This window comes from Paroedura picta, chromosome 3 (genome assembly GCF_049243985.1).
Source record: "Paroedura picta isolate Pp20150507F chromosome 3, Ppicta_v3.0, whole genome shotgun sequence".
Lineage (NCBI taxonomy): Eukaryota > Metazoa > Chordata > Lepidosauria > Squamata > Gekkonidae > Paroedura > Paroedura picta.
In genome coordinates, this window is record NC_135371.1 from 171,903,826 (window position 1) to 171,924,706 (window position 20,881).

Sequence of the window (20,881 nt, forward strand, 5' to 3'; positions counted from 1 at the left end):
ATCCAGCCGCATTGTAGGGGCGCCCCCAGGAGGCTGGCTCCGGCGCCCTTTGCTGGCCGTCCCAGATGTCCCGGAATTTCGCCAAGCTGGAGTTGGCAAGCAAACCTCTCCCGCCTCCACGAATGCAAGAGCCGGGCTGCTCCTCCGCCTGCGGCCCGCTACCCCGTAATCCAGCGGCGAGGGGCGTCCCTTGGAAGCTGGCTCGGGCAGCTCCGGGAGCAGCGAAGGGGTTAAGCCGCCGCCGCACGTCTCGGGGGAGGCCGGGCGCTGCTTATCTGCGGCCGGAGCGACGGGGAGGAAGCGCTCGCAAGGCGATTAACTTTTTTGCGCCTGGTCCGCGGGGGAACTTGGCCGCGCCCCGCTCCCTCCCAGCCGCCCAGCCGCGCACAAAACCCCAGCCGGGCTCAGTCGCGCACCGCGGAGACGACGATGCTCCCGCCCGGCGGCCACAGGCGCTGCCGCTGAGCCCCCCGCCGAGCCCCGCCACCGGGTAAGTCCGCGCCGCGATCGTCCCCCCGCAGCCGCCCGTCCGCCCTCGGCCCTCTCCCGACGGCCGCCCGAGGCTCGCCTGCCGCTGCCCGTCGAGGGATCTGCCCGTCGGGGCCCGCCGTCTGCTCTCCCGCGGGGAGGGTCGCCCCTGGCAGCCTGCGAAAGACCCTCAGGCCAGGCAGGCAGGCAAGGGGGCCGCGGAGCTTCTGGCTGGGCCAGACCCCGGGCGGGGGTGGGCTGGGCTGGGGAGGGGGTGCGGCTGGCCAAGGAAGACCCCCGAGTTTTTCCACGCGCGAAGGCACAGGGGTGTGTGTTTGTGTGTGTGTGTTTCGGGGGGGTGTATGCACGCGCGCTTCCTTCCCCCCTTCCCCGGGGCCGTGCGGGGACTCCCTCCCGGCCCCAGCATGCACCTCTCCGCTTACCTGCGCCAGGTATGGAAGCGGCAGGTCGCGGCACGTTGCGCTGGAGCAGGGAGCGGAGCGGAGCGCGGCGGCGGAGCAGGAGCAGGGGGAGGAGGAGGTCCCAGCCCCCGGGCCTTCCGCGCTGGCACCCAGGCCGGAGCCGGGCCGGCTGGGTGGGTGGGTGGGTGACGGCCGCCCGGGCTGCTGCTGGCATTGTCGGCTGGCACCTGTTCCGTGGCATGGGGACCATCCGAGCCCGGCCGGGCCGCGGGGCGAGATTGCTGCCGTGCCTCCCCCCGGGCGGAGAGTGATGGCGGCAGGAGGCCAAAGCGAGCCAGCCCCCCCCCTGGCAAGGCCCGGGACCCCCGGCAGGGGGCGCCACAGCCCAAAGGCCAGGCCGGGTGGGGGGGCGGGCTGGGGGTCCTGGCAGGCGGGAGGGGCGCCCCTCTGGGGACTCCCTGCCCCTGTCCCCCCCCCAAACTTCAAAGTGCCGCCGGACTGGGGAAAGTTGGGGACTGGGGGAAGGGGGGAGCTGGCAGCGCCTTTGAAGTGCCCATCAGCCGCTGGGTCCACTCGGGTTACAGCGGCTTGGCCGGGCGCCCGGTGGGACGGGGTGAGCAGGCAGGCTGGCTTTGATCTCCCTTTCTCCCCTTCCAGCAGCCCGCTCCCTGCCACAGAGAGCGCCCAGCACGGCACATCTCCCCCCCCCCCCCGCGCGCACCGCACTTGCCTGCGCACCATGCCATAAAGTATGTGCCCCCAGTTCTCCACAACTCTCTTTTTCTCTCTCTCCCCGCAGGCGTCTCCAGGAGGCCCTTCGCCATGCTGCCCTGGGCGGCCCCCTTCCTGCCCTGCTGGCTCTTCTTTTGCGGTCTGGCCCACAGCAGCCTCAGCAGGGCCCCTCGGGTCTACCTGACCTACAAAGGTAAGAGAGGCTCCGGAGCTCAGGTGAGTCCCAGGAAAAGGTAGGCTCTCTGTCCAGGCAGCCTTCAGCCCTTGGGAGACTGGCCACCAGGTGCTCTCCCGACAGGAAGGGTCCGTGGGGTGAAATAATGCTCTGGCCGTCCGGAGGTGTCCCCAATCCTTTCTGCGACAAATGTGCGTGGTCTCCCCTCCACGAGCGAAGGGCTGAGTAGTGGAGCTGAGCAAAACCGGACTGGATTATGCCTCTGCGTTTTGTGCGAGGCTAAAGTTTGCATCTCAACTCACCATCTGGTCTTGCGCTAAGGTTTTATTCTGACAAACAGAGACGCCAAGGAAACGGCAGACCCTCCTGCTGGCTAAGATCACCCCTCGATTGAAGATGGTTTAGCTGGCGTGGGACCCTGATGGAGCTGATTAACGCTACACGGGTTTCCTTATAAATAAAGCAGCCGTTTCGTTTTTTGGATAAGGCATGTTAGTGTCTCCACCTGTGACCCTCTCTGGAGGTGATTTCAGAGTGACAGCCCTGTTGGTCGGCAGTGGAAGACCTAGATTCGAATCCAGCACGCCTTAAGAGAGGGTGAGCTGTTGAGAATCAAAGCTTTTTATTTATTTATTAGATTTTTATACCGCCCTCCCATACGGATACTCAATTTTAGCATCTCCAGAGAGGCACCATGAAGCCACAGGAAAGGTGCCCCCCCCCCTGTGGATTGTACAGATTTTTTTTAAATGATGGATTAAAACAAAAAGGAAACCCATTCTGTCAACGAACGACCTAACCATTATAATCAATGTATTTAAAACATTTCCTTTCTGGTCATATAGGATACCTGAAGCATTATTCTAGGTTTTGTGTGTGAGTCTTACCCTATTTAGTTACAAACATCTGGATCGCTTTAGGAATAACCTGTCTGGTTTTGTTGTAATGCTCACATATAATTTGTGAGGCAAACCCAGATCTTCGGAAGAGCTTGGGGCTATATCCATTGAGTGACTTGTGATTAATGAGCGTTGTTAAGTATCTGGTTGTGCCGAAAACTGGGGAGGGGCGGTGTGCTGTCCATGCAGTGGGAAGTTGCGTTGTTTTGGGGCAACTTGAAAATAGGGGTCACACCTGCTGGACCTCCTGCCATTCCTGCAGGAGGCAAGACTGTGCAACGCTCAGGTGGAAATTTGCACCTAGGAGGAGGACGGGCTTAAACGTTGTACTCGGCCTGGAGAGAAGAGGGTTAAAGTGCACAATTTAACTATTATGCTTAGCAGAGGGCCCTATGGAATGCATTGGCCATGAAACTCACCCTCTCCCCAAGGTGTACATGAGGACTAATGTATCCTTTAATGCACCCCCAAGAGGATACACATTGGCATCTAAGCGCTGGTGCATGCAAAACTCAGAAAGAATCTCGTACTTTCGGCTAAACATCCCTGTGCAAGTGTCTCCACGCAGTATTCGTGGACTTGAATCTGCATTATATATGCACGTCCCAGAACCAGCAGGCAGGTCTTCTGCGAACTATGCGCCTTTTCTGTCCACGTACATCATACGTGCGCCACTCGAGGCAGAGCAGAGATCAATTTAGGTGTGGCTGGGAGCATGTGTCAGGTAGTACGCAGGCGTTCCCAACAGGTCAAAGTCTGTTTGAAAGAGCTGCCAAACGCCTCAGGGAGGTGTGAGAGAAACAGGAGATCACACACGCACACACACCTTTAGTTTCCAAACAGCCATTGGAGAGGTGTAGGTGGCTGTCAAACTTCAGCCTGTCAAAGCTAGTGGCTGTTGATAGCTCAGTCTCCCAGATGTTCATTGATTCCTCCCCCTACCCCCCAAAAATAAGTTTTTTGTTTTTTTTTGTACTGGCTGGGGCATTTATCTTGAAGGAACTGGGGGGCAGTGAAAAAGGGGAGCGTTAAGTAAAGTGGAGAGTCCCTTTCAGAAGAATCATAGAGTTGGAAGGGACCTCCAAGGTCATCTAGTCCAACCCCCTGCAGAATGCAGGAGATTCACCTGTATAAAAAGAGACATTTTAGAACCCGCCCCCTACCCGAAGGCATTGTATGCTTTTTAGTTCATCGTTCTGTGGTTTGGTAATCTGTTTCTTTGCGCGTGCGTTATTTGTTGTGCAGTCAACGCTGGTCTTCGTTGACTCGTTTTCTAATTCTGCCATCCGCGTTGAGGCAGGCTGCAAAGCAAAGTGAGGGACATGCTCCGTAGACTGAGCTGGCTGCGAGAGATGAGCATACCCCCACATTTGACCAGCTGCTATTTTATTTCCTCGATCTTTTTCCTTGATTTATACCCGTCTCTTCTCCCCCAAGAAAGAGCCTCTTGTGGCACAGAGTGGTAAGGCAGCCGACATGCTGTCTGAAGTTTTGCCCATGAGGCTGGGAGTTCGATCCCAGCAGCCGGCTCAAGGTTGACTCAGCCTTCCATCCTTCCGAGGTCGGTAAAATGAGCACCCAGCTTGCTGGGGGGTAAAACGGTGATGACTGGGGAAGGCACTGGCAAACCACCCCGTATTGAGCCTGCCATGAAAACGCTAGAGGGCGTCACCCCAAGGGTCAGACATGACTCGGTGCTTGCACAGGGGATACCTTTACCTTTTACCTTCTCCTCACAACAACCCTGTGAGGTCGGTTCAGCTGCATGGCTGACTAAAGGTCACCCAGTGAGCCTCCATGGCAGAGCGGGTGTTCAAACCGGGGTTTCCTAGATGCAGGCGTAACCACTCTGCCACACTGGCTCTCTTCTAAGTTCTGAATGCATGTCTGTATGCATCCATGGGAGGCAAGGTGCTGATAAACACAGGTTACAAGGGCGCATAAATAGTGCGCATGCTCACAACCCAGCATACAGGGAAAGGTCCTTCATGCCTGCCACCTGGTTGTTTCTGGTACATACCAGAGCCGACTGGGAGAGCGAACCTGGACCTGGAACAAGCTGAAGAATAAGAAACAATTGACGCAGAAGGGGGGGGGGAGAAACCTAATAACTGAGCAACCCTTAGGCCCTCTTTGGTTCCATTCCCAGGCCCACGCTGTTTAAACCAAAAAGAACCTGAAAGCAAATTCCCCCTGACAAAGCTGCACGTGAGTGCGTAAGGGTTGTTGAGTTAATTCTTTCTTTCTTTCTTTTTTTTTTTGCTTTGCACCGATAATTTCTTCTTTGTTTTGGCTTGGAGCGGCCCCCTTTTCTCTTCCCGCGAACGATCTGGCCAAGTGGCTGGCAGTTCCATAGGCTCCTTTTGGCCTCAAGCAAGAAACGTTAAGCCAGGCTGTACGTCTTGTTGCTGTTCCTGAGTTCCCCGATACGAGGAGGGGGGGGGGAATCTGGTGGCCCCCCAAGGCAGCATCTCTCCGGGAAGCTTCCCGATAAGTTAAAGGGCTTATTTATTTGTTTGTTTGTTTATTTTATTAATTCAATTTCTTCGCCCTCCAAGGTGGCCTCTCTCCGGGAACTTTCCCGATAAGTTAAAGGGCTTGTTTGTTTGTTTATTTTATTAATTTGATTTCTTACCCGCCACTCTCAGACGGCTCGTGGCAGGTAACAAAGTCTGTATAAAACCCAAGTAAAAACTTCCCCTTAAAAGCACAGACAAGGGCTTACAATCAAAAGAAATTCCCTCTAAACCTCCGGAAGAAGTTCCTGACAGTCAGAGCGGTTCCTCAGTGGAACAGGCTTCCTCGGCAGGTGGTGGGTTCTCCATCTTTGGAGAGTTTTAAACAGAAGCTGGAGAGCCATCTGACGGAGGGGCTGATTCTGTGAAGTTTCAAAGGGGTGGCAGGTGACAGTGGAGGAGCGAGAGGGTTGTGAGTGTCCTGCATAATGCAGGGGGTTGGACTAGATGACCCAGGAGGGCCCTTCCAACTCTATTATTCTATGATTCTAAGTAAAACAAAATGACATAAGAGACATAAGATGCAGCGGAAACCCAATTCATCTCACCCAACCCATTTCCCTCAATATCATCTCCAAGGGGGAGAAAAGAAAGTTGCAGATGGAATCTGTCTGTCTGTCTGTCTCTTCTATCCTCTATCCATCTACCTACCTACCTACCTACCTACCTACCTCCCGCCACTCCCATACAATGGCTCGTGGCGGGTCACAAGGTCCTCCTTAAAAATCCCCATTAAAACCCCCATTAAAAGGACACACCGATGCAATATAAAAATACACAGCGCACAGGTGAAATAACACAAGCCCCGCACCCAAGACTAATTACCCACTGTTGGGGAGGAGAGGGGGGGCCTAGCTGGCAACGCCCAGGTGCCGACACCAGCCCCTCACGACAAATACTCTCGGGCCAGTTCACAAAGCAGCCCTGAGCACTCCCGTCCGGCCCATGCCAAAATACCGCCTCTGGTGGCTGGTGCAAGCACACGTGCGCATGGCCAAGCCAACGGGTCTGTGGGTTTTTTAAAAAATTTTTGTTTGTATGTTTGTTCCCTCGGCTGAGGCCTGGGCAGCCAATCGTGACGGATTTATGTGCTGATGACATGCATGCACTTGGTGTGGGTATAATCTTCATGGCCAGCCGTTTCGTGCCACAACTGTGGCCAAGGGCAGGGGCGCATGCCTGGGTTTTTGCACTTTCCCGCTGTAGGTTGCGGAGTGGCCCAGGTGTGACCGAGCGGCTTTCTTTCCACCCTGCCTGGGGGCTGCCCGCCTCTTCGCTCTCTCCGTCCCCCCCCCTCCCCCCACCCCCATATATCTCCTGGTGACCTTGCCGGGTTCCCCCTCTGCTCTCTGTTCTGGGGGATTCCGGGATCTGGTTTCTTGCCAGCCACAAGGGGAAAGGATTTCCCAGAAGGGCTTAAAATACTCGGGATGCCACACAGTGTAGGGATTGGAGCACGCTTGGACGGATCCCCCCTTTCAGAACATATTGTGAGGAAGGGTGACCGCGGGGAGGGGGAGAGGAGACCTTTTAATGTGGGGAGGGGGGGTTGCACATACCACCCCCTGGTCACGGATACCCTCCCCCCTGCTTTCCTTGAACTGAGGCTGTTGGGGGGTGGCCCAGCCCTTGATGTGAGCGTGCGTGCGTGTGTGTGTGTGTGTGTGTGTGTGTGTGTGTGTGTGTGTTTGTATGCGAGTGTTCCTTGGCCAAAGGACAATTCATTCCTTTGGGCAGCGGCAGGCTGGCTATAAAAGGCAAAGCCCGGCCATCATTCTCCCCCCCCTTCGTGCATGATGGTGCGCGCGCATGTGTGTGTCCGTACTGTTTGTGTGAATACTTTGCAAACATAAGCAGCCATGCCCAAGGCTGGATGGGAGAGACACGGCCACCGAGAACACGCGCCTCCTGAAAATTCACAGGGCGGAGGTGTTCTTTGGGTCAGGCATTCCGTGCGGAGTGTCATGCACACTGGGTAGCATGGGCCATGTGCAGCCGACCGTCCGCGTGGCTGAAAGTGCGCCTTCCCCTTGGTGCGTGAGCTGAAGCCGGTCGCAGTTGTGGCTACGTTGTGGGCTTGGCTGTGGCGGGCCAGGGAGCTGTGTTCTGCGTGGCTCATCCTTTTGGACTAGGATCTGGGTTCGAATCCTCGCTTTGCCTTGGAAGCTTGCTGGGGGACTTTGGCCCGGCCCTACCTAATTTTTATATATATAGTTTTAAAACCCTGTTGCCAAAATGGTTAAGAGCAGTGGTGTCTAATCTGGAGAGCCGTGCTTGATTTCTTTTTCCTACACATGGGTGACCTTGGGCTAGTCACAGTCCTGATAGAGTTGTTCTCATGAAGTAGTCCTGTCAGGGCTCTCTCAGCCCCACCTTCCTCACAGGGTGTCTGTTGTGAGGAGAGGAAAGGGAAGGCGACTGTAAGCCGCTTTGAGATCGCTTCAGGCAGTGAAAAGTGGGATACAAAAACCAATTCTTCTTCTTACTGATATAATAGCTCATGGTGTCCTGGAAAACATTTTCTTTGATTGGATGCAGTGTGCTTACTGGAGACATTTTAGTATTTTAAAAGGTGAAGTAAAACATCATTCATAACACTGGTAACAATCTATGGAGCTGCCTTATACCTAAGGAGATCCTGGGTCCGTCCAGGTCGGTATTGTCTGCTCAGACTGGTAGGAGCTCTCCAGTTCTCAGGCTGAGCTCTTTCCCATCCCCTCCTGCCTGCTCCTTTCAACTGGAGATGCCGGGGATTGAACCTGAGACCTTCTGCATGCCAAGCAGAGGCTCTGTCCCTGAGCCAAGGTCTCAGGCCAAGGTCTTTCCCATCCCCTCCTGCCTGGTCCTTTTCACTGGAGATGCCAGGGATTGAACCTGGGACCTTCTGTATGCCAAGCAGAGGCCCCTCCCCAGCAAATATGTCTTGAAAGGTAATAGTATTGTCTCCAATTCAGAGAAGGCCTGTGTATCTGGGCACGCTAAGGTTGTGACACAGAGACCTGTCAAGGGTCACCACTTGGTTAATTTGTGTAGTTTGGGTTAGTTTTGGAGCAGAACTGTTTCTAGCCAGAGTTTTCACTCTAACTTGGCTTCTGTTCTTCAGCGCTGTTTTTGGCAGCATCCACACAATGTGCTTCTACATTTCCTCCTTCTTTCCTGCAACTATTCCTATACCTGTTTTGGCACCAACTTCTTGGAAAGATTGCAATCAATGCGGATGAGACGGGAGTGCGTTTTCCTAGGCCCTGCCCACATCGGCATTGGTTTCTTTGCAAAGATAACTTGTTGTAATGTCACAGCAGCGTTTTACTACCATCAATTTAATTTCTTTGAAAGCAAGTCTGTAACCCTTTTTCTTGCGGAGATATGAAGGGAAATGTGTAGCCTTACAATCTTGGGAACAAAAAAGGGACTGGAATTTTTCCAGTTTTAAATGCAGCCTGAAAAACCGCTAATTGTGGTAATATGATAGAGGATCATCTTTCTGTGGACGCAGCCCAGGGAGGTCCTCCTGACTCACGGCTCCGTCACTGATCCATTGGATTATCCAGGCTCCTGTGAAATACTGTATTGGTATAAACATTGCATCCATGGAGTGCAGCTGATGCTCCAGCTGTTTTAGAGGATATAATAAAGCTGATAGAATGAGGAAAGGAGAGAGGAAGGGAAGGAGATGCAGTCCAGGGGCAAAGTGATGGGATCCACGCAAGTAAGGTTGCCAACTCTGGGTGGAGAAATTCCTGGAGATTTGGGGGAGGGGCACCTGCAGAGGGTGGAGTTAGGGTTAGTGAGGGGCAGGGAGAGACTTCATACCATCCACTCTCCAAATCAGTCATTTTCTCCAGGAGAACAGTTCTAATAAGAGCCCTCCTGGGTCAGACCAGTCATTCATCCAGTCCAGCCTCCTGTCTCTCACAGGGGCCAGCCAGTTCCTCTGGAAGGCCAGCCACAGGGCAGAGAGGCCGAGGCCTTCATAAGAACATCAGGAGAGCCCTGCTGGATCAGACCAGGGAGGGTCCACCTAGTCCAGCATCCTGCCTCACACAGTGGCCAACCAGGGCCAACAACAGGGCAGAAAGGCAAAGGCCTGGTGTTCCCTCCTGAGATTCTAAGGTTTAGTGCCTCTGAATGTGGAGGCTCCTCTCAGGCACCACGGCTGGCAGCTGCCGATAGAGTAGTCCTAGTTGAATCTCTCTAATCCCGTTTTCAAGATGGAGATTGGTTATAGTTCTGGGAGACTTCCAGGCCCCACCTGGCAGTTGGCAACCATGAAAACAGGCGCCCTAGCCTTCTCTGGCCCCCTCTTCCTTTCCCCATTCCATCACACAGCTATTTGGGCTCTGAGAATAGCAGAAATTAGCCACTGCAGAAGAACCCTTCCTTCCTTAGATTCAAGTGGGTAGCCGTGTTGGTCCGGTACGTTATCTTGTCCTGAGACCAGAGAGCCAGATTCGAAATGTCATTGCTTCCTTCGGAAAAAGACCTGCAAGATTCCCAAACCGGAACGAGCTGCGGGCACAGAGGCCTTTAACAAGAGCGCTGCTCACCCAGACTGTCCGAGTTCAAAGTTTGATCCTTCCTTTTATTAACAGCGGGTTCCTTCCCGTGAAGTCACAGGAGAAAGGTCAGTCCTCACTGGCAGAAGGATTTGCAAAAGAAAAGTGCGGCACTGGTAAAATGGTGAGACGGCCACGTTGATGCTCCACAGGAGAGTGTCTCAAAGGGATCATATCGAAAGAGTTTGGCCACCGATCCATTGGCCACCGATGCAGGGCTGTTGTTGGCCAATGAAAGGGGGACTGCCAGGGGGCTGGTGGCAAGCTGGTGCCTGCTAAACATGGGGGGGGGGGGGGGGTTCCAAAGTTATTGCAGTGAAGAGATGAAGACTGGCTCTTTGTACCCTGCTTTTCACTGCCCGAAGGAGTCTAAAAGCGGCTTACATTCGCCTTCCCTTCCTCTCTCCACAATGGACACTCTGAGGGAGGTGAGGCTGAGAGAGCTCTGAGAGAACTAGGACCGGCCCAAGGTCACCCAGCCGGCAGCATGTGGAGGAGGAGGAGTGATTAGAGGCTGCTGCTCTGAACCACCGCACCAAGTTAGTGGTGACATTTTTGTGATATATGGACGAAGGCTACAGGTAGAAGCCTTGATGAGATACCCATTTGAGTGTGCAACACATGGATCTTGTTCTTCAGGAATCTCAGGGCTCTCTCAGCCTCGCCCACCTCACAGGGTGTCTGTTGTGGGGAGAGGAGAGGGAAGGCAAATGGAAGCCGCTTTGAGACTCCTTCGGGTAGAGAAAAGCGGCATATAAGAACCAACTCTTCTTCTTCTTCTTCAGTAATCTCAGGGCTCTCTCAGGCTCCCCTCCCTCACAGGGGAGGCTGGGCTATACCACGTATACATAGATCAGCCGTTTTCAACCTTTTGACCCTTGAGAAACCCCTGGAACGTTCATCAGCCTTCGAGGAACCGCAGAAGTGGCGCGATCCTGCAGAATGTGGTTGGGAAGCAGAGCTGTGGACACGCCCACCAGAGGCCCCTCCCCTTCCCACCTCCTCTAGGCCCATCATTGGCCATTCCGGGAGTGGGAGGCGGGCAGCTCGACATGACCATATATGGTCCCATCACCCGAGAAACGTTGAACAGATTTAAAAGGTGTATGCAAAATTAATTAACTCCCACCCAATGCAGGAGACCGTTTTGCGGCCATCAAGAAACTCCGGGGTTTTATGAAACCCTGGTCAAGAGAGCCTGACGTAAGTACTGCAAATGAAGTTTTTTAAAGTCGTCGGGCAACCCAAGAGAACCCGGTTCCAGGGGGCGATTCAGCAGGACTCGGGAAGATCTGGGGACGTCTCTTGCCATTGCTAGAGAGCCAGTTTGGTGTAGCGGTTAGGAGTGTGGACTTTTCATCTGGCATGCCAGGTTCGATTCCCCGCTCCCCCACATGCAGCCAGCTGAGTGACCTTGGGCTAGTCACAGCCCTGATAAAACTGTTCTGACCGAGCAGTGATATCAGGGCTCTCTCAGCCTCCCCTCCCTCACAGGGTGTCTGTTGTGGGGAGAGGAAAGGGAAGGCGACTGTAAGCCGCTTTGAGCCTCTTTCGGGTAGAGAAAAGTGGCATATAAGAACCAACTCTTCTTCTTCTTCAGGAATATCAGGGCTCTCTCAACCTCGCCTCCCTCACAGGGGGTCTGTTGTGGGGAGAGGAAAGGGAAGGCGACTATAAGCCGCTTTGAGCCTCCTTCGGGTAGAGAAAAGCAGCATATAAGAACCAACTCTTCTTCTTCTTCTTCAGTAATCTCAGGGCTCTCTCAGCCTCCCCTCCCTCACAGGGTGTCTGTTGTGGGGAGAGGAAAGGGAAGGTGAATGGAAGCCGCTTTGAGACTCCGTCGGGTAGAGAAAAGCAGCATATAAGAACCAACTCTTCTTCTGGTTGGGAATCCCTGACTTAGGTTGAAAACATAGTGTATTTTTTTGTTATTTCAGATAACTAGCTAGGAGCAGAACTAGACCCCAAATGCAACAGAACATAGTTTGGGTCCAGGGGCACCTTTAACACAAAGTTTAATTCTGAGCATAAGTTTTCATGTGCATGCACACTTCTAGTGCGCATGTCCACAGAAGCTTATGCCCAGATTGAAACTTTGTTGGTCTTCAAGGTCCTCCTGGACCCAAATTACATTCTGTTGCATAGCACGGCTGACTCCCTGAATCTACCCCAACACAACATGTGTCAGTCCCCCCCAGAGGTTAATTTGAAGTTAATCTGTATGTACGTTATCCTCCGTTATTGGGGGCCGTTCTGGGGAGTACATCTAAACATGCAAAAGCTCTTCCTCAATGGCTCTGTGGTGGTTTACAGCTACCGAAAGTCCTAAATTGCTCTGAAGGGAGGTTGGCACCTTGGCGGGTGACCTGTCTTCAGCATTATATAATGTTCATTTATCAATTCCATCCAATTCAGGATCCACCATTCTACCCAGCCCCCTGCCGCAAAGCTGTTGAGCATTTATTTTTTTTGGGGGGGGGGAGTGGGGTTTTTTTAGAGTCCCCCTTGCCACACCCTAAATCTCGTGGTATTTCATCAGGTTTTCCGAAGGTCTGGCACTCTCTCTCCTGGGCAAGAGCAGAGCTGGCCAAAGAGAAAGGTGGCGTCTAGATATTTAGGCTCCGATTCTTGGAGATCTTTTTTTAACAGGTTCCCCGTCCGTTTGGAAGAGCCCTCCCGCTCCCCCCCCCCACCTGTCCCCACCGAGATCCTCGGAAATCTGCTCTTTAGGTCGCTTATCCGGAAGGATTAGTCCAATTTCGGTGCTCGGCCTCTGAATTCTTGCCCAGATTTGTCTTCGGGGATTTACAGGGCCTGGCTGGGCCATGGGGTTGGTGGCCGCCGTCCTCTGGCCCCGTCCCCAAGGTCACCACAGGTGGGAAGCGCACCAGGCGGCGCTCTCTGATCTGGGCCTGTGGAATGTGGCCGGGGGGATTTAGGCTCTTTGCTGTACCAGCCGCCCAGGCCCCCCCCCCCACGCCCACGTCGGCCCCGCCTTAGCCACTTCATGGGACCAAAATACCCCCTGAGCTCAGCCCAGCCCTGGCCGGCCCGGCCCTGGCCAGCGCACGGATTAACGTTCTCCAGCTGCTGCCCTTTCGGCGGGCAAAGAGGAAGGCCCGGCCTTCTCTGGTGGGAAGGAGGGCAGCAGGGCAGGTTGCCAACCTCCCAGTCGTGCCTGGACTACGGCAACGGAGAGCCATTCCTCTGGAGGACATGGCGGCTTCAGGGGGAGGGGCTTTGTGGCTTCATGCCCCCACTGAAGCCCCTCCCCTCACCAGGCTCCGCCCCCACAGGCTCCACCCCCCGATCTCTGGGTATTTCCGAACCCTGAGCTGGCAATCTCCCGGAGACAGAGATCAATTCCCCTGGAGAAAATGGCCGCTTCGGAGGGTGGGCTCAGGCTGTCCTAACATTGTAAGCCCCCAGGAGAAACAGGGCCTTGGGGACAGGGCCGACAGAACCATTGACGGGGGGGGGGGGAAGTAAATTATTGATAAAATTAATAAAAACATATTTATTGAAACCGCCAACCAAGTCAGTGTTTAAACATTAAAAAAACAAGCTGTGCAGTAAAGATTCCTCAATGTGAACCTTGACCTTGAAAAGCAAAAATGCTGGCAAATGAATGGTATTCCTGGCCAGATTGGCCAGGATTCTGGCATTTTTGGGGGAGGGGGAATGAAATTGGGGTTAGGGTGGGTGTGCGGTAGGAGTGAGATTCCTGTATTGGGTGGGAGTGGACTAGATGAGCCTGGAGGTCCCTTCATGATTCTATGCGTCAGTGCATACATATTGCCATGGGGCCCTTATGTTCATGGGGCCCCAGGCAACTCCCCAGCATGTCCATGTGTTCAGACCGGCCTGGGCTCTGCGGCCTTGTATCCTGACTCATGAATATCATGAGCATTTATTTATTATCGCTTCCCCGAAGGCTCAGGCACTGAACCTGGAGATCTGCCACTGTTGCAATGGATCTCCTGCTGCCAAGTTTCTCTGGAGAAAAGGGCTTGTTTTGGAAGGGGAACTCTGTGGCATTGCACCCCACGGAAGCCCTGTCCCTCTCCAAGCCCTGCCCTCCTCAGGCCACATCCCTTCATCTCCAGGTCTTTCCCAGCCTGGAGGCCAGAAGAGTGATGGAGATAAGGAGGCCACTTTCTAGCTTTGGGCCCTGACTCTGAGGCACTCTTCCCTTGCAGAGCTGCTGGAGACTCGCACCGCCCGGCCCTTCAGTTTTGCCTTCAACACGAGTGATTATAGGATCCTGCTGATGGACCAGGACCAAGAGCGGCTCTACATGGGCGCCCGAGACTACCTGGTGGCCCTGGACCTCCACAACATCAACAAGGAGCCCCTCATTGTAAGCAGCAAGGAGGTGGATGAGAGCAAGGAGCCCACCCTGCGGGTTCAGCTGCAGCTAGCTCTGTGGTGTGAGCTTTGTGGACCAGCTTTTCTTTTCTCAAGGGGAAAGGCTCTCCCTTTTCCAAGCCAACGTGGTGTAGTGGTTAAAGAACCAAGGACTGACCTTGAACAAAATCCCAGTTCTCTCAGAGCTCTCTCCGCCCCACTGGCCTCCCCTGGTGTCTATTGAAGAAGGGAACGGTGTTTGTCGGCCGCTTTGGGGCACCTTTCGGAAGTGAAAAGTGGGGTATCAGAACCCAGCTCTTCTTTTTTCTCCTTAGATCCATTGGCCTGCACTGGCGACCCATCGAAATGAATGCCGCTTGGCCGGGAAGGGCCAGTGGGTGAGTGGTGGTCGCTTGACCTTCCCATTATCCTGCTGCCAGGGGCTCATGGGAACTGTAGTCCGTGGACATCTAGAGAGCCACAATTTGCCCACCCCTGCCGTAGATCTTGGGTGTCTAAAGATTTAAAAATAAATAAAAGAAAGGAGAAAAGATACATAAGGAATTTTGTAGAGGCTTCCAATTTCATCTGTGAGGAACATAAATCAAATTACTTATCAGTTACTTTATGATTATGTTAAAAGAAATAAGGCCCCTAGTTTTCCCGTAAACTCATTCCCCCCCCTTATCCCTCTTCCCCATCAATTAATTCCCCCTCCCCCCATATCCTGCACGACATTTCTAATTAGCAGCACATTGGAATTTGCTGGGCTCTTGTGGCCCTTTCTTGCATGCCCAGGGAAATGACCATTGGCCCTTTGGGGTTGGGAGGCAAATTTCTTACTGGCCAGAGTGGCCAGGGATTCTGTGTTTTGTTTTTTTCTTGGTGGGACCGATAGACGTCATTTGGACACGGAATTGGGATGAGTTGGGTGGGCAGGTAGTTGTGAATTTCCTTCCTTTCGCAGGGGGTGGGACTAGATCAGGGGTAGTCAACCGGTGGTCCTCCAGAGGTCAATGGACTACAATTCCCATGAGCCCCTGCCAGCGTTTGCTGGCAGGGGCTGATGGGAATTGTAGTCCATGGACCTCTGGAGGACCACAGGTTGACTACCCCTGGGCTAGATGACCCCGGAGGTCCCTTCCATGAAACAGAACCTCTCTCTAATCAGCGAGGTCAGTTTCGCCGTCTCTGCCAAATCTGTCATTTTTGTCCCTCCGACTTTCCAGGGCGAGTGCTCCAATTACATCCGACTGATGCAGCCGCTGAACCGAACACATCTCTACGCCTGTGGCACCAGCGCCTACCACCCGGTGTGCGCCCTCATCAACCGGGGCTGGCGCTCCGAAGTACGGGCGGGCATCTGAAGACGGGGTGGTCAAGGGGAATGCACAAGGGTTGCCACTGGGGGAGATCCTGGGACTGGGAGGGGGGGGTGAGGAGGGGCCAACGCTATAGAGCCGCCCCCCCTCCAAAGCAACCATTTTCCCTGGGGGGACTGATTTTGACCGCCTGCTGATCAATTGGGGATACGAGAGATCGCAGGCCCCACCTGCAGGTTGGAGACCCTAGGCTGGCCCAGAGCCCAACTGGGGCGTGGCTGTCCCCCATTGAGGGCATGAGTTGGACGGGGGGGGGGTCTATCTGGCTTGAGCTCTGACACCCAGACTGTCTTCTCTCCTCTCCTCCCTGCAAGGAGTATCTCTTCCGGATGGTGCCTCGATCGCTAGAAGCCGGCAAGGGGAGATGCCCCTACGACCCACGGCAGAACAGCATGGCCGTCCTTGTCAGTGAGTGCCCTTGAGGGAGTGCAGGTGACCCTGAGTGCAAATCCAAACCCACCACCGTCCCCGGATTCTGTCTTTTGCAAATGCAGGGCCGGTCACGGTAACACATAACAACGTCTGCGTGATACCTTTTTAGCAGTGGGGGTAGAAAGGGCCATCGGGTTGCAAGGCAGGAGACACACAACGGTGGTTGGCCACTGGCCACTGGCCGGGCTTTCTTGGTGGTCTCCCATTCAAATAGTACCCGAGACTGATTCCACTTAGTTTCCAAGATCTTATGAGATCGGGCTTTGCCAAGTCTGGCAAAGTCAGGCTGTTTCCGATCCGCTGCTGCAGCTGCCCAGATGTTCCTCCTGCCGCCTCCTCGGTTTGCTGCCCATGGATCGCTCTCGGTGACTCTCTTCTCCTCTCTCCTGTTCAGACTCCACTCTCTACGCCGGTGTGCACGTGGATTTCATGGGCACCGATGCCGCGTTGTTCCGTACCATGGGGCCCCGGCCGGCTGTGCGTACCGAGCAGCACGACTCCCGTTGGCTCTACGGTAGGGCAGGGCGATGGCCGAACAGCAGGGATATTAGCTGATGCGAAAGTCTGTGGACGTTAAAGCCATAATTAAGAATCCCGGGTTAATCTGTTTAAGGGACTTTGAACAAGCTCTGGGCTTACCTTTGGAATATTAGCAGTTTTATGGTGGAGCCAGCTATTGTGGGCTGGAACCTTCGGAAGGCTAGAATTTGCGGTGGAATTTTGCGCTGTCAATCGGAAAGAGACAGGCAGGGGTGGTCGGCCGTGCCCTGCCTCTGCGTAGCAACCCTGCGCTTCTTTGGGCGTCTCCCATCCCAGTCCTAAACAAGGCTGACTGTGCTAAGCGCCGAGATCTGATGAGATTGAGCTAACCTGGGCCATCCAGGTCAAGGTAGGAGATGTTCAAAGGTGGTTTGTGCCATAGCCTTCCTCTGCATAGCAACGCTGGGTGTCTTTGGTGGTCTCCCATCCAAATATTAATCATAGCAACCCTGTTTAGCTTCTGAGATCTTCTAGGATCGGGCTAGCTTGGGTCCTCTAGGTCCAGAGACAGAAATAGGGGGTTGGCCACTGGCCAACCATAGCTCTTCATAGCAACCCTGGACTTCCTTGCTTGTCTCACATACAAATAATAGGTCATGCCAACCCAGCCCATCCAGGACAGGCCCTCCAAAACCCTACGCTACAGCAAATTTGATAGTCCATAAGAGCTTCTTGTGGTGCAGTCTGACAGCTTTGCCCATGAGGCTGGGAGTTCGATCCCAGCAGCCGGCTCAAGGTTGACTCAGCCTTCCATCCTTCCGAGGTCGGTCAAATGAGTACCCAGCTTGCTTAATGGGTAAACGGTAATGACTGGGGAAGGCACTGGCAAACCACCCTGTATTGAGTCTGCCATGAAAATGCTAGAGGGCGTCACCCCAAGGGTCAGACATGACCTGGTGCTTGCACAGGGGATACGTTGACCTTTAAGATGCCACAAAACTTCCTCTTTCTCTCTGTTTTCTCTCATGCTGCGTATCATTACCAGGGCCGGCCTTCGGGAGTATCTCTTTTGTAAGTGGCTTTTTTAAAAGGGAAGAAAGAAATACTGCATGGATAACCTCAATCAAGGGTCCCCAACCTTTTGGCACACGGGGGCGGCATGATTAGCCTACTTAAATACATAAATTTAGATCAAAAGTAAGCTGTCAAAGGCAAATGAAGAAATGTTAAGTTTGATGCAATCCATTTGGGAACAATATTTTGCTATGGAATCCTTTTATTTTAGCTGTACATGCTTACCTAGCCTGTGTGATTTGTATGGGGGGACTCTGTGGCCTTGGACCCCACTGAGGGTCAGGGATGCCAGCCTCCAGGTGGGGCCTGGGGAGCCCCTGGAATTCCAGCTCCTCTCCAGACTGCAGAGATCAGTTCTCCTGGAGGAAAGGGCTGCTTGGGAGGGGGGACTCTGTGGCCTTGGACCCCTCTCAGGGTCAGGGATGCCAGCCTCCAGGTGGGGCCTGGGGATCCCCTGGAATTCCAGCTCCTCTCCAGACTGCAGAGCTCAGTTCCCCTGGAGAAAAGGGCTGCTTGGGAGGGGGGACTCTGTGACCTTGGACCCCACTGAGGGTCAGGGATGCCAGCCTCCAGGTGGGGCCTGGGGATCCCCTGGAATTCCAGCTCCTCTCCAGACTGCAGAGATCAGTTCCCCTGGAGGAAAGGGCTGCTTGGGAGGGGGGACTCTGTGGCCTTGGACCCCACGGAGGGTCAGGGATGCCAGCCTCCAGGTGGGTCCTGGGGATCCCCTGGAATTCCAGCTCCTCTCCAGACTGCAGAGATCAGTTCCCCTGGAGGAAAGGGCTGCTTGGGAGGGGGGACTCTGTGGCCTTGGACCCCACTGAGGGTCAGGGATGCCAGCCTCCAGGAGGGGCCTGGGGATCCCCCGGAATTCCAGCTCCTCTCCGGACTGCAGAGATCAGTTCCCCTGGAGGAAAGGGCTGCTTGGGAGGGGGACTCTGTGGCCTTGGACCCCTCTCAGGGTCAGGGATGCCAGCCTCCAGGTGGGGCCTGGGGATCCCCTGGAATTCCAGCTCCTCTCCAGACTGCAGAGCTCAGTTCCCCTGGAGGAAAGGGCTGCTTGGGAGGGGGGACTCTGGGGCCTTGGACCCCACTGAGGGTCAGGGATGCCAGCCTCCAGGTGGGGCCTGGGGATCCCCTGGAATTCCAGGTCCTCTCCAGACTGCAGAGATCAGTTCCCCTGGAGGAAAGGGCTGCTTGGGAGGGGGACTCTGTGGCCTTGGACCCCACTGAGGGTCAGGGATGCCAGCCTCCAGGTGGGGCCTGGGGATCCCCTGGAATTCCAGCTCCTCTCCAGACTGCAGAGACTGTCCATGGACATCTGGAGGACCACAGGTTGTCTACCCCTGCAGTTTGGGCGGCTTGTGGGAGGTGCCCTAGAGTGCTCCCTTGACCGCTGCTGGCTGCTGTTTTCCTGCAGCGCCCTCCGGTGGGGAACCCAAGTAACAGCCTCTCTTTCCTCTCTGCCCCAGATCCTGTTTTCCTCCAGGCCCACGTCATTCCCGACAGCTCCGACCACAACGATGACAAGCTGTACTTCTTCTTCCGCGAGAAAGCCCTGGAGGGGGCTGTGGGGCCCGCTGTGCTCGCTCGGGTGGGACGGGTCTGCCTGGTGAGCGACAATCCTGCGAGGGGGGATACACAGGGCTTTGTGGACAGTCGCTGTCTCCCCGTTGAGGAAGGTGCTGGCTGTGGTGGAGCCAGAATATGGGAGGAAAGACAGGCCAGATCCAGGTTGTGAAATTCTGAGTATTTGGGGGATGGAGCTTGGGGAGGACACGGACCACAGGGGGTCCGAGGCCACAGAGTCCCCCTCCCAAGCAGCCCTTTCCTCCAGGGGAACTGATCTCTGCAGTCTGGAGAGGAGCTGGAATTCCAGGGGATCCCCAGGCCCCACCTGGAGGCTGGCATCCCTGACCTTCAGTGGGGTCCAAGGCCACAGAGTCCCCCCTCCCAAGCAGCCCTTTTCTCCAGGGGAACTGATCTCTGCAGTCCGGAGAGGAGCTGGAATTCCAGGGGATCCCCAGGCCCCACCTGGAGGCTGGCATCCCTGACCTTCAGTGGGGTCCAAGGCCACAGAGTCCCCCCTCCCAAGCAGCCCTTTCCTCCAGGGGAACTGATCTCTGCAGTCTGGAGAGGAGCTGGAATTCCGGGGGATCCCCAGGCCCCACCTGGAGGCTGGCATCCCTGACCCTCAGTGTGGTCCAAGGCCACAGAGTCCCCCCTCCCAAGCAGCCCTTTCCTCCAGGGGAACTGATCTCTGCAGTCTGGAGAGGAGCTGGAATTCCAGGGGATCCCCAGGCCCCACCTGGAGGCTGGCATCCCTGACCCTCAGTGGGGTCCAAGGCCACAGAGTCCCCCTCCCAAGCAGCCCTTTCCTCCAGGGGAGCTGATCTCTGCAGTCTGGAGAGGAGCTGGAATTCCAGGGGATCCCCAGGCCCCACCTGAAGGCTGGCATCCCTCACCCTCAGTGGGGTCCAAGGCCACAGAGTCCCCCCTCCCAAGCAGCCCTTTCCTCCAGGGGAACTGATCTCTGCAGTCTGGAGAGGAGCTGGAATTCCAGGGGATCCCCAGGCCCCACCTGGAGGCTGGCATCCCTGACCCTCAGTGGGGTCCAAGGCCACAGAGTCCCCCCTCCCAAGCAGCCCTTTCCTCCAGGGGAACTGATCTCTGCAGTCTGGAGAGGAGCTGCAATTCCAGGGGAATTCCCGAAAATCCTCCCTACAAACTATTCCTGATGATCCCCTGCCCCCTAGGAAGAGTTAGGAGCTCCGGAGGAAGGGGGGAGTCATGGTTTTATTGGCGGAAATCCTTCTGTCTGCTGAACTGCCTCTAAATATCTCTTGAGAACTTTATGGGGTTGCCATAAGTTGGCTGTGACTTGACAGCAAAAAAAAAGTGTGGGAGGGAAACCGCACATCCCATATGAAGGCTGAGGAAACAAAGAATGGGCAGACATCTAGCTTTGGAACTCCTGCATCAAACAAGGTGGTGGAGGTGGAATAGATGACCTCCAAGACCCCTTTCCTGGTCCAGACCGTGGTGCTTCTGCCTCCCCACAATTCCGTTTCCACGTTTCACACCAAATGTTCCTTTGCTGCGTCGTGCTTGAAGAGGAAGAGCTCAGTGTAGACGGACGCTTTTCACACCCCCTGTCCCCAAATCCACGCTGCTTTTGGCTGGGGGGTGGGGAAGCCTGGGGCCTTTGGATGACAGACCTCATTGTCGTTTTTCAGAACGATGACGGGGGACAGCGCTCCTTGGTGAACAAGTGGACCACCTTCCTGAAGGCCCGACTAGTCTGCTCCGTGGTCGGAGAAGACGGCGTGGAGACCTTCTTTGATGAACTGCGTGAGTCCAGTTGCGGACTGAGAGTTACGACATTCCTGGAATTTGGG

At 55.0% G+C, this 20,881-nt stretch overlaps 1 protein-coding gene across 4 annotated transcripts in view; it reads left to right on the forward strand.

The window, feature by feature from the left end:
• LOC143833584 (semaphorin-3F-like) overlaps positions 1-20,881 on the forward strand; it is a 33,345-nt gene continuing 12,464 nt past the window's right edge. The window contains exons 1-9 of one of the 4 annotated variants that reach the window (XM_077329594.1): positions 1-490; positions 1,690-1,815; positions 13,968-14,128; positions 14,451-14,513; positions 15,345-15,464; positions 15,812-15,905; positions 16,324-16,443; positions 18,956-19,095; positions 20,720-20,834. In XM_077329594.1, coding sequence (XP_077185709.1) covers positions 1,713-1,815; positions 13,968-14,128; positions 14,451-14,513; positions 15,345-15,464; positions 15,812-15,905; positions 16,324-16,443; positions 18,956-19,095; positions 20,720-20,834 — 916 coding nt within the window. In that variant the 5' untranslated portion in view covers positions 1-490; positions 1,690-1,712. Of the gene's footprint in view, positions 491-1,689; positions 1,816-13,967; positions 14,129-14,450; positions 14,514-15,344; positions 15,465-15,811; positions 15,906-16,323; positions 16,444-17,454; positions 17,481-18,955; positions 19,096-20,719; positions 20,835-20,881 lie in introns of those variants that run through there. The other 3 variants (XM_077329592.1, XM_077329591.1, XM_077329593.1) reach the window with 3 other exon arrangements.